Raw genomic sequence first — 13332 nt, forward strand, 5'->3', positions numbered from 1 at the left:
CAGGTTGCTCTGACAGTTGCCTTCAGCTCTTCTGCATTGTTGAGTCTGGCATATTGCATCTTCCTCTTCACAATGCCCCATAGATTCTCTATAGGGTTAAGGTCAGGAGAGTATGCTGGCCAATTAGGAAAAGTGATACCATGGTCCTTAAACCAGGTATTGGTAGCTTTGGCACTGTGTGCAGGTGGAAAATAAAATCTGCATCTCCATAAAGTTGGTCAGCAGCAGGACGTATGAAGTTCTCTAAAACCTCCTGGTATACGGCTGCATTGACCTTGGACCTCAGTGATGGTTTGGGGTGCCATGTCATCTGCTCATGTTGGTCCACTGTGCTTTCTGACTGTGGAAACATTACACTGGATCTCAAGCAAAGTGGATTCTGTGCCTGCCCCCCCCGCTCTAGACTCTGGGTCCTTGATTTCCAACAGAAATTCATCAGAATATAACTTTGTAGCACTCAGCAGCAGTCCAGTCCTTTTCGTCTTAAGCGCAGGAGAGACGCTTCTGACGCTGTCTGTTGTTCCAGAGTGGCTTTAAACAAGGAATGCGGCAGCTTAAACCCATGTCATGCGTCTGTGCGTAGTGGTTGTTGAAGCACTGACTCCAGCAGTTTAGTCTTTGTGAATCTTCCCCACATTTTGAAAGGGTTATGTTTCCAATCATCTCCAGAGTGTGGTTATCCATGTGGCTATTGCTTGTACACTTTTTTCTACCACATCTTTTCCTTCCCTCTGCCTCACTATTATTTGCTTGGACACATAGCTTTGTGAACAGCCAGTGTCTTTTGCAACAACCTTTTGTAAGACACAGAAGGTTGACACCTTGCCCTCCTGGTGCAAGGTGTCAATGGTCGTCTTTAGGACAACTGTCAAGTCAGCAGTCTTCCCTATGATTGTGTAGCCTACAGAACTAAATTGAGAGATGAATTAAAGCCCTTTGCAGGTGTTTTGATTTAAATAGCTGATTAGAGTGTGGCACCAGGTTTCTTCAACATTCAGCCTTGAGATACTGAATTTGGAGTTTTCATTAGTTGTCAGTTATAAAGTAAAAATTTGCAATATATCAGTCTGGGTGTAATCAATAAATATACTGTAATATACAAGTTTCACTTTTTGGATGGAATTAGAGCAACTAGTCTTTTGATTTTTTTGATGATATTTTAATTATATTACCAGCATGTAGACATGCAGTCTACATGTGTGACCTAACAACATCACTGTTTGATTAAATGGATGACAGTAACAAGTGCAGACAGCCAAGTATATTGTTACCTGCAGGGTCATGCGCTTTTGCTTCTCCTCATCAAGAGCTTCTCGTAGCTCAGTTATTTCTTTCCTGGAAAATATTGAACAAACACATTTACTCTTTAGCCCCTGTATACTAGCAATAATTCTAGGTTTCAACTGATAATCTGCACCTAACAGCATATTTCAACAACAACGCCCTTGTATGACAAATTTGAATTCATTACATTTGCTGGCTTTTGAGCATATCGACAGACAACAGCAGCTCCTTCATCTGGTTCCTAAGCTCATCCAGCTGAGAACTTGGCTCTTCAGTCTCCAGCTGAGCCTTGTTGCTCTGAGAGAGCCCATCTATGCTCAAGGCCGCTGACGGAGTTGGTCTGCACTCTGCGCTGGCTGTGACAGGCTTTTGAAGAGGTGGTGACTGAGAGGAGGTGTTTGTAGAAGGCTGAGAAAAGGACTGGAGGAAGAACTTAAAGTTAGACCAAGGTTGTCATGGTAAACAGTATTCCTTTAAAATATATAAGCATGTTTTGTTTCAAAAAGTATTTTCCTTAATGGCTCCTGGAACAATAGTGAAAATGTTCCAAGCATCAGAAGCTTTACATACAAAAAGACAGTGAGGCAAAAGCAATAGGGTTCCATGTCATGCAATTCCATCTTAGGAAGTCTATATGTATGGGTTCAAGCCAGGCTTTGCTCTCATTGCTGCATGTGATCAATTTCTTTTTTTTTTTTCCTAAACGACAGGGAGCTCTGATGCTGTGTACCACCCACTGACCAATCCAAACTAGATAACATCCAAAGTGAAATAAGAAACACTGAAGAGGAGACCAAACAGCAGGCAGGGGTCCTTTGCTGCTTTCTCTTGACTTCTCCATCTGTCTCTGTTCATCTCCTTCTCTCCATGCCCTCTTCCGTCACACACAGCAAACAATCTTTTTGCTGATTGTAAAGGTGCAAATTATTGGTTTCTGTTTGTGTGTGCAGCTGTTGGGGAGTAAAAACCTTTAATGGTACGTAAGTGTTTTTTGGCCCTGATGGTAACGTAACACACAGACAACATACAGTACACTAAGAGTGTTGAGTCACTTATGAGTGTACTTTTTTTTTTAACTGCCAACATGATTGATAAAAGCTTTTCTACAGAGTTAGCCTTTTAAACTGATAACAGAAGACCTATAATTTAATAATAGTACCAATTCTAATACTATTGTATGACTATGTAGATACTGTAGCCTATAGTTGAAGTAACTGTTTATTTGTAGTGTTATAGTTAAAGTTAAGATTTAAGTAATGTTATAAGTTTGGTGAAATTAGTTTAGCCTTTTGTTCATGTGTGTTTGTTTTGTGTGCTGTGCGTGACTATCAGGGTGCAGTGATATGTTGGGTGAGTGAAAAATAAACAGGGTTTGCACTCTGCAAAGGGAGCACCCACAAAGAAGAGGGTCTCGTCTCACTAACCAATAGTAATTTCTTACAGTAGTTACAAACTCACCTATAGCAGATGTTTATCTGATTGTTGCTGCTAAATTTAAGGAGATTATTTTATCTTTATCATGTTTTGCTTAATTCCCATTAACTGTAGCTACACAGGAGAGCAGTCACCTTTATCTTACTCATTAACAAGTACATTTAATAACTGCTGCCCCTCTGAAGAAGAATGTAATGAAACAGAGGAGCAGGACAGGTAAACTGTTCGAACATGACCCAAAACTAGAAAGGAAGTGGCATTACAACACATGTCACAAATCTGGCCTAACAGTTAAGATGCTGCATGTGACTAATCTCTTAACTCAACTGATTGAGGTAGACAGCTGCCCACATTGAACCTGGATCTTATACAGGTTTCTTCCTCTATTAAAAAAGGAGTTTTTCCTCTTAATTTATGTGGGATTTGTCTTGTTGAGATCACTTCTGATCTTTTGACAATTATATATTTTATATTATATTATATAAGCCTATACTATTTTAAATAACTGTACATGCTCAGGGTTTTACTGAGTTTTCTTATGCACTGTATTATGGTACCTTTCTTGTATCAGCTAGCTTTGGTTTGACATCCTTTGCATCCTCTTCATCAGTCTTTAAGGACTTCTCTATACTCTGTTCCTTATTGGGCTGCAAGGAGAATATTGTTAATTACAGCAACAGTTAAGGTCACAAGACTATTTCAACACAAGCAACTGACTACTATTGTGATTGCTCTAAAAGATGAATAGAGAAGAAGAGGACAGCCAGTGATGGGCAACTACCATTAACTGGGCATTATGTCACATCTTGTGTTGTCAGGAAGCAGCTGTCTAAGTGCTAATTGTGAATCCATGTTTCAATAAAAAGGTGTTGCTGGTGATATAAAAAACAACTCCTTGTTTTTGAGTAGAGGACAATGTTAGGTCACAGAGAACTGAGAGCTGAGAGTTTGTTGACTAAATACAAAACATGATAAATTAAAAAGGCACACCACTAGAAAAAAGTATGGCTAAAGTATTATATCCATACCATATGTTTCTGTTGCAGATGGTGAGTGCAGCTCATTAGATATGAATACCTAGACTAGGTAATTTGATTGAGGATTGATATATGTTTATATTGAGTGAATCCTTTCCAATTTTCTAATACAAATTTACTTCATACCACATGTAGACCAGCTACTGTAATATGACATGATATGTATATGATAAGTACAGCTAAACTGAAAACTAACTTTTTGTTGACCTCCAAAAATCACAAAAATCAAATCATCATCAAACAAAACCTGTAACAATAACTAATAATCTGACTGGCTGAGTACTTAAGTATCCTCACCGAATATCCTGCAGTAAAGTGGGCGGGCAGTCTCCTGCCAGGCATCTTTGGTCTGTTAACAGTGGGGTGATTCAGCTTCTCCAAAGAAGATGACAAATCATCGAAACTCATCAGATCCACTGGTGATAAATACAAAAGACAGCAGATGTAAGAAAGAAAAATAATTCACTTCTGTGACAAAAAATATTTATGGGACTGTTACTTTATTTAAAACTTGATCTGAGTAATTTCCATATAAATGCAATCTAAATGAAGCTTTATGCATCACTGAAAACTAGAACATGCTTTGGCAAACGCAGTAGAAATTAGATTTGCCATTAGCCACAAATGCAAGATGCCACTTTTCCATATGACCGATGTTATGCTATCTTATTAAAGACCAACTACATGGACAAAACAAGTTTCCTCTTTCTGCTTCTAGATAATTCTGTTAACCATCAGCCCTTGATTACGTGATTGCCACAGGTGTGTCAAACACAGAACTGTGTTGTGGTTTGCTGATCTATAGTATTAAGGTCTGTGTTAACACAATGCTGGATACTAACCTTCTATAATAAAGGTTATTCACAAGTCAAAATAAAATTGCATACAGACCTAATAATTATTTATGTTTTGAAATGATGAGTCCTACACATACTGTATAGTACCTGTATCTGAGGGCTTCTCCCCCCAGTCCCCAGACAGTGTTTTGAGTTTGCTGGGCATTGATGGTTCGAGTTCGGACTTTGGTCGCATCTCTCCATTGTGTCTGGGGTCACAGAAAAAAACAGGTTACTGGATTTTACTATTGCTGCACGAGGAGTAAAAGGTGTATGCCACTGAATTTAAGAGAGAGATTGACCACAGATGACTGATTTACTTGAGGTTTGGTGTGGGTGTAGCAGGCTTCGGTGGAATGTTTCCTGGTTTGCCCTTCCCTGGAGGGAGAACTGCCTTCTTGGGTGGGACCTGTGGTGGTGCAGCCTTGATTTGTTTTTGATCTGGCGTAGACTTGTCAACTGACAAGAAAATAAAACATAACAAAACAGACATAAAAAACACACAAGTGAAAAGGTTGGGGAAAAACTGACAGAAACTAAAAGTATAAAATATAGAGAAACAGATAGATTCAAAGGTTTAGTGACAGAGTGGAAATATTTGGACAAAAATATAATTGAATTCTATAAAATGAAGAATGACAATATCCATATCTAAATGTACTGAGACACTATAGGAGTGTCTGGACTGCACAAACTGGGATGTTTTCAGGTATGCCACCAACAGCTTGGATGAGTATACAGACACTGTGAAGTCCTACATTAACTTCTGTGAGGAGAGTGTCATTTTATCAGCTTCATCAGAGCTACATCAATGACAAACCCTGGTTCATCGTCAAAATCAGACAGCTGAAGTCAGAAAGAAGCTGCGTTCCAAAGTGGGGACAGAGTCAAATACAGAGGCTAAGCACAGATTTAGCAAGCAGGCGAGAAAAGCTAAATGAGCCCATAGTGAAAGAAAGGAACAGCAGTTCTCTGCCAATGACTCTGTGTCTGTCTGGAAAGGGTTCAAGGCAACCACTTCAAGACTGGAGCCCCCAATTCTCTGAAGAACTTTGGTCTAGCCAACAACCTTAATTCTACTGTCGCTCTGAAAGACAATGGGACAGTCCTAACATCCTCCCTCCCCAGCCATTGTCCAGCAACAGCCCTCCCCCCATGACCACACCAGATCCACCTGGTCCACACACACAGCTTCACACCTCAGTATCCTCCACCTCCCTCACACCTCTCTCCATCAAAGAGGGAGATTTAAACAGACAAATCATCACAAAACTTCCTGGGCACCATCATCAGCTAGGACCTCAAGTGGGAGGAGAACATCAGCTCCATTACCAAGAAGGCTGTTGGCCTGACCTTTTTGGTCATGAAATCTTCAGCAAACATTTGAAGTTTGCTGATGACACCACCCTCACTGAACGAGATGAGGCTCTGAAGACAGTGGAGGTGACAGTTGACTACAGCAAGGATCCAGCCCTCCCTCCCATGTCATCCTCTGTGACACCCCATTGACCTCTGGAGTCCTTTCACTTCCTGGGCACCATCATCAGCTAGGACCTCAAGTGGGAGTTGAACATCAGCTCCATCACCAAGAGGGCTCAGTAGAGGATTTACTACTTAAGGTTTAACCTCCCTGTAAAGATGCTGGTGAATCCATCCTCACATCCTCTATCAAAGTCTGGTTTGTTGTGGCCACGGCCAGAGACTAGGTCAAGCTGAGCACGCCATACACTCTGCTGAGAAGGTGACATATTTCCAGTTTCTGGAGACTGGCAGCCAGAATTGTAACCAACCCCTCTAACCTTGGACATGAACACTACCAACGCCCCCCATCTGAAAATATCATCATCAGCCTATCAGAAATAGGACCTTGCGCAACAAAAACAGCTTCTTCCCCACTGCAGTCAGTCTACTGAAAAGTTTTTTATAAACTGTATGTAAATGTGAAAAATGTAATTCATAATTTCAAAAATATATTACTGTACAAAACTTACTGTAATTCAACATTTTGAGCAAAAATATATAGTCCTATTAGAAGGATGAATACAATCAAAGCAGTGGAAGACAAAATTGTGCCCAGGTCAGTGTTGCATTAGTGGTAGAAAGTGTATGAGCAACCTTGGAGCCTTCTAACCTTGAATAGAAATTTGCAAAAAGAGCAAAGCTAAAAACAGTCCTTTACCTCTGTTCTCTGGTTTGATGTGATGAGGCTTCTTGTCTGCACTAGGAAGCTCAGGTTTGTTTGCTAAAAGAAAAAAAACACATGGTATATGAATGTAGGCATATATACAGTGTATACAAACACAGACAGCACAAAGTTGATCCTCAAGTCTTTCTCCTGTTGCTGAGAAAAATATTATATTGAATATTATACAATATAGACAAATTTAAACAAATACATTGATTTCACTGCTTTTGTTTTAACTCTTTGAGCCACTGTTTATACACAGTCAGCTAACGCTTACCCTGCAGACCTAAATCTATTCAGTGTATTTACGTAATGTAAGGCTTACATTCTTAAATATTATGCTATAACATAACAGTATGTGTTTAGTGCAATGAAAATTTGGTATGTCAGTCTGGATGTTAAATAAAGTTTAGGTTTTTTTAGGGTTTAGGTAAGAACTTACCTATGCCTTTATTTGGTGGAGGTGGCTTGATTGGCCTCTGAGAGAGGAAAAAAAAGGATGAGTCATGTGGACATGTGGATGAGTCATTTACACAGTGACACCTATTGGTTTCTAATACAGAAACCACCACACAGATACAGTGGAATTAAGGAAAACATTTTAGAGCATTACAATGTAAACTCCAAACAAAACTAGTGAGTGACAAAGTGGTAATATAAAATGCCTAAAAGGTCCACAAGCTCACCTCTTCTGCATTCGGCTTAGGTGATGATTTTAATGAACCTCTTTGCACAAGTGTCTAAAACATTAACACAAAAAACATGTTGAATGCAATCTGGAAAAAAAACAGGTCGTTACATTAATATATTAATGGACTGGACACCACGTCTGCTCAGGTGGCAGACTGTCAAACTGACAGACTGCTAAATGCACTAAGTGGGTTTAGTTTATTTCATAAAAGGGTAACCAGTCAATTGTTAATTTTAGCTAAACCTATAAAACGACTACTACTAAATATTATTATTATTATTATATAATCTCCACTTAATCTCCACTCCACACTAACCTGAGTATCTTCATTAACTAAACAGAATTCTGAGAGTTCAGAAATACAGTACTGTAGTTCATGTTGAAAGGTTATACTGCAAGCTTACCTCTTCTGCATCCTGCTTAGGGGATGATTTCAATGACCCTCTTGACACAAGTGTCTAAAACATGAACACAAGAACATGCTGAATGAACTCTGGTAAAAAAAAAAACAAAAAAAAAACGTAACTTAACTTAAAATAAGACTATAAAGCCGCTACCTTTTTTACACGCTTTAAACCCTGCGGCTTAAAAACCGATGAGGCTAATTTGTGGATTTTTACAGGCTTACGAGCTTTATGCCACCAATGGATGTGCCTGTATGTGATGGAGTGGTTTCTTCTTTCTGCCTTAAATAATTGGCTAGTTCGCCAAAAGAACTTGAAGACGTTTCCCCTATTCTTACACACCAACCACACAGGAGTTGCTGTGCTCAACTAAGCCAAAACAATTGCCCGTAAAGGAAGTCAGGGCACGTCAGGGCACGACAGCTCCCTTCACTACAAGGAATGATTGGCATGAATAGGGTAGAGAATTGGACATCCTTTACACACAGCTTTTATATAGACATGTCAATCTAAAAGATCAATAGCAGTTGAAGCACTACTTACATGCCCTTTAACAACTGTTTAAGTGAACATTCAAGATGGCTGGCAGAGATGTAATGTAAGAGCAATGAAATCTTTACCCAGAACACATATGGCTAGTTATCAAAAGGCCTAAAATAGTTACCCAGATTGTATGACTCATTAGAAAGCAGTAAGGATCTTAATCTTAAAATTATACAAACTTCGTATATTTTTTATTATTTCTCCACTTTACTTCCAATTTGACATTCAACCAATTATAAATTGAAAATGTCACTAATAGGACTGAATGAAAAAAATCCATACATACTACATCCCAAACACATTTTTACTTTGTTAGTATGGATACTATTCATTACAGCCTACACAATGGACTGATTTACTTAGTTTTCTCATGGCATGAAGTTATCTAATCATTTTTTCAAGATATGTCCTTTTTTGTATGAACCACAAAACAACCATTGAACAATAAAAAATGCTTGAAATAGTTTATGTTGTTGTTTCCTGCTCTTACCTCCTTCTCTGCTTCAGAAACCATGACCACAAAGTTGTCTGGGAAGACACCTTCTTTACCATTGGTCTCCCCTCGCCACCAGCCAGGCTCTCCTGTGTCCTGTCAGAGACATAATATCAATTACTTCCTCATTTTGAACAAGCACTTCTATACATGCTCCACTAGAGGGTGGAAGCTTTTCATAAAACTTTGAACAACTGAAGAAGTCAGTGCTTGGTTATGTCACAACTCTTTCACTATTGCAACCACTTATTGAGTGTTTCACCACCTGGATTGGCGGTGAAACATTTCTACTGAAAAGAAGAAATTCAGCTGACATGACTCAAGTTTCAGACTATTCCACCTGGATGACTGAGAATCTCCACAATCATCCACTTATTGAGAAAGGTGTTAAAATGTCAGATGCAACTGAATGGGACCCAGATTTTTCTCATCATCTACTGGTTGATTATAAGTGTTATAGTTTGGTTATGAATGACTTTGTGAGACTCCAAGAGGCACAAAACTATAAAGGAGGGTGGAAATCTTCAAAATATTTTCGCAACACTGGTTCAACTGGTTATTCAGGATAAGTACAAATAAACCCACATATCTATGATGATTCAGAAATGACAACACAGCACAATCAAGAAAAAAGTACATACTCCTACAACTTGTAGTAATTTCTTGATCAGTTACCTTAATAATTTGATGACTCAATACTTTTACCTAAATACTTAAAAATCAGTAAATTTTAAACTGACTTTTAAACTGACTGGGGAGGTTACTGTACAGCCGGTACAGGAAATTCTGCAGCTAAAAAATAAACAAAAACAAGATTCCATGTAATATTTGGGAACTGACAAGTGTTTTTAAAACACGTACTTTGTTTTAGGTTTGCTCAGGCTGTACTTAGATGACACTAATGTCAACTAAGACAACCAATCTAGCAGGTTTGTTCAGCAGGTAAAACGCTTCAGGTCCTCGTTTCTCAGGAGTACAATACATTTGGAGGGTGATGCAGATAAAAGTCAATGTGTTCCGCAGTGGAACATTACCTTGCTCAAGATGTGGATGATGTCACCTTCCTTAAGGCTCAGCTCATCTTCATTCGAGGCATCAAAAGCAAATGTCACCTTACAATACTCTTTTGCTAAAGGAACCAAGATATTGACCTTTTATTACAAGTACAATAAATGCAAATAAACACACAAGGAAATTTAGTCTGGCACTTGTGGTGTTATCTAGATTTACACAGCCCTGCATTTAGTAGTTCACATAGTATATTTAATAAATAAATAAAATAAGACTTGTGGGCAAATGATCTGCCAGCAATGTGATTACATAACTAGTATACAATAAGTAATGGTTTTCTCTCTCTTCGACAAAGCTGTTCCTGTTTGTGGGGGGGGGGGGGGGGTTGCTTTGGTTGTTTACCTTTGGATTTGTTGTCTCCATCTACCTTCTGCAAGTCTGTCATGTGGGGGGTGGGCTTTGCAGCAGATGGTAATGATGGGGCTGGCTAAAATGAAGCAAACCATACAGATGGAAGTGAATTTATTGGACATGAGAAAATTTGTTGCACAGTGTGGAAAAGTCATGTTTGTGAGCTAAATGTTCTGATCAAGACTCCATGACATGTGATGGTACACAGTGATGTTATATATGATATTTAAACTTCAATGGAAATGCCACAAGGGGAAAAAATAAAGTGATGAAATGTGATGCTTGTAAAATAGTTTAAAAGACCAGCGATTAGGTGAAAGTCATAATATCTCTCAGCTCCCCCAGTGTGGTTCGTGTGCATGTTCCTCTTCCTACTGTTAGTCAAAAAACATTGAGCAGCAGTTGGTCCGGCCTGCCTCTCAAAGTTATGAATAGGTTATATAGAGCTGGATGTTACATAAACCTTGACTCTACACCATTGGCTAGAGTGAAGCGTGGAGAGCTTTAAAGCTGGTCACGAAATGGACACAGTTAAAAACTAGTGTTAGCATTTGGCTTTTCGTCTTTCTAAGGTTGAGGACATCAAAAGGAACAATTTGTGGCCCATGTGGCATCATTACTTGTGGCCTATGTTGAGGTTTCAAATGTGATCTTATGATTTTTTCTGTCTCAGTCATCTGGTAACTTTCTGGTGTCCAGAGGACATACGGACCCTCACTGGCTTTATTGTTATCCTTGCCTGTCTGCGAATAAACATGTCAGTGGATATCTGTGCGACACATAAGCTATTTTCTAGCATAATTAAAAAAGCTGTTAGACAAATTGTCTAATTTACTAATACTAGTCATAAAAGGTATTGCATCAAACACATTCTGATGCACTGTAAGCTACATTTAAACAACTGCTGTTTAATAATACCACAATGGATCTGTGTAAGCCTGTAATTGCTGCTGTAATTGACCTCTTTGGGATGTTAGTTTCTCAGTGAGTATGCGTTGTAGTAGGGCATAAGCAACAGAATTCTAAATATTCCAAGCAGAATGCTGCGTGTCCTGACTATAACAACTGCAGGCAGACAGGAAAGCAGTAGCGTATTGTGTGGGACATTCAAGGTCAAATGAAAAGCTTCCAATGCGGCAGACACAAGTGAGAGAGAGCATGTGGTATGTATGGGATGGTTCGTGAGGTGTAGAAGGGAGTGAAAGAAGCTGTTAGTTGTGAAACAGTGTGAGAGCTGTTGTGAAAAAAAGAGATAAAGAAAAAAAAAGAAAAGCTTCAGAACAAGACAGAAAATAAGACCTTTGGTTGATATTATGTTTAATAAATATACTGTGTTTTCTGGTTATTTTGCATGTCATCTTATTAATATAGAGGTAACTCCTTCTCTGAAGGGACTGAACCCGCGACCTGAGCATGATGCGCTAACCACTGCGCCACAGACTATATACCCTTCTTTAATTTTGAGAGGGCATTGTGTTGCCTTAAACTAACACTTACTTTTTCCTTCTTTTCCTCAGTATCTGTGCTAGAACGTCGACCCCTTAGCTTGACTGATCCTTCTTTAAATATATCTCCAAAGCCGACACCCCGGACTTTTTTAGGCTGAGCAGCAACTCCGTTCTCTGTGGTGGATTGAGGTGTGGTAGGGGTGGTGGTGCTGGCTCCTGCACTTCCATCTAGAGAGAAACTCATTAGTTGAAAATGAAACAGTTGACTTGTCTTTCAGACTTGTATTCAAATTTGATTAGAGTACATATCAAAGATTCTGACAATTGTTTTAATGAATATGATATAATGATGACTCTGGAAGATTGGGGAAAAATGTCTCAAACGTAAATTGTTATTATTGAAGACAATGATAAATGAGTAAAACCACACAGCATCCACCTTTCATGGACATTAAAAAAAATGGACACTATATCTATAACCAACTATACATTAAAATCCATCATTAGCTGCACCCTTAACACTTTTAAAGACCTGATTATTTTTTCCCCCCCGCTGTCTTACTACTTGTTTCTTCAGTTGTGTGGTTGTGTGGTTGTGTGGAGTCTCCATCCTCTCCTGTGGACTCCACCTCCTTTACAAAGTTGGAGGGAAACAGCCCAGATTTGCCATTAACAGTGCCACTCCACCAGCCTTCTTCGACCTGCAAACAACAAATTGATGCCACAGTGAGTTAATTTCCTGCTTTAATCTTTTATAACATCATATGCAATTGTTCTGAGATTCTGTGCATCACAATCCAGCAGTCAAAAGACACAAAACGCACCCAGCCAACAGTATAAAACAAACATTTAGTTAGGTTGACCTCCCTAGTCGTTGTGAGTTGTTATACAAAATAAATAAACAAATAAACTTCTGTACACCTCAGTTGACGGCATTGCAAAGATTGCACATCTGTGAGTCAACAAAGCTGACACAAGTGAAACATTTACTTTTGCCTACATTATATCTATTAACAAATGAAAGACAATAAAAGTCAGTCAAGACTTTAGACGTTACACGTCAATGTTATTTCAGTGTTCAAACTTGTTGCTGTATCTTATGAGATTCACATGCTAGTTATAGTAGATACAATAGTTTTGTTGTTTCCTGATGTGCGTTAGACTATTAGTTGTCTTGTGCACAAAAATGTTGTGTGTGTGTGTGTGTGTGTGTGTGTGTGTGTGTGTGTGTGTGTGTGTGTGTGTGTGTGTGTGTGTATTGAAGGGGAAGGTGTATCCAAACGCTGAGTGGTAGTGTGGATTCAAAAGACAGACAGACAAAAAAATGTGTCAGTGCTAGTGTTAAACATACCTCTTCGGTGATGTCTACGATGTCTCCTGCTTTCAGCTCCAGTTCATCTTCATTTTGTGGATGATAATCAAACAACACCTTGCATTGTCTCTTTTTAGGTTCTGTTAATACAAAGATGGACCAAAACACAACAGTCAATCTCCAACCCACTGTTTGTCATTGTGTGCACATGTGCATGTCTCTGTTGGTAAATGGGGTAAACAG

At 38.9% G+C, this 13332-nt stretch overlaps 1 protein-coding gene across 1 annotated transcript in view; it reads right to left on the reverse strand.

Moving 5' to 3' along the window:
• Window positions 1–13332, reverse strand: part of cd2ap (CD2-associated protein) — a 29095-nt gene that overhangs the window by 2902 nt on the left and 12861 nt on the right. Inside the window, exons 4-19 of the mRNA XM_029141102.3 lie at window positions 13129–13229; window positions 12340–12478; window positions 11827–12005; window positions 10321–10405; window positions 9942–10036; window positions 8905–9003; window positions 7872–7925; window positions 7463–7516; window positions 7219–7255; window positions 6771–6833; window positions 4912–5050; window positions 4700–4800; window positions 4053–4171; window positions 3276–3365; window positions 1472–1704; window positions 1272–1335 (exon numbers count right to left, since the gene is read on the reverse strand). Of these exons, the coding sequence (XP_028996935.1) occupies window positions 1272–1335; window positions 1472–1704; window positions 3276–3365; window positions 4053–4171; window positions 4700–4800; window positions 4912–5050; window positions 6771–6833; window positions 7219–7255; window positions 7463–7516; window positions 7872–7925; window positions 8905–9003; window positions 9942–10036; window positions 10321–10405; window positions 11827–12005; window positions 12340–12478; window positions 13129–13229 (1652 nt within the window). The remainder of the gene's footprint in view (window positions 1–1271; window positions 1336–1471; window positions 1705–3275; window positions 3366–4052; window positions 4172–4699; window positions 4801–4911; window positions 5051–6770; window positions 6834–7218; window positions 7256–7462; window positions 7517–7871; window positions 7926–8904; window positions 9004–9941; window positions 10037–10320; window positions 10406–11826; window positions 12006–12339; window positions 12479–13128; window positions 13230–13332) is intronic.

The sequence above is a fragment of the Betta splendens genome, chromosome 24, assembly GCF_900634795.4.
Source record: "Betta splendens chromosome 24, fBetSpl5.4, whole genome shotgun sequence".
Taxonomy (NCBI): Eukaryota; Metazoa; Chordata; class Actinopteri; order Anabantiformes; family Osphronemidae; genus Betta; species Betta splendens.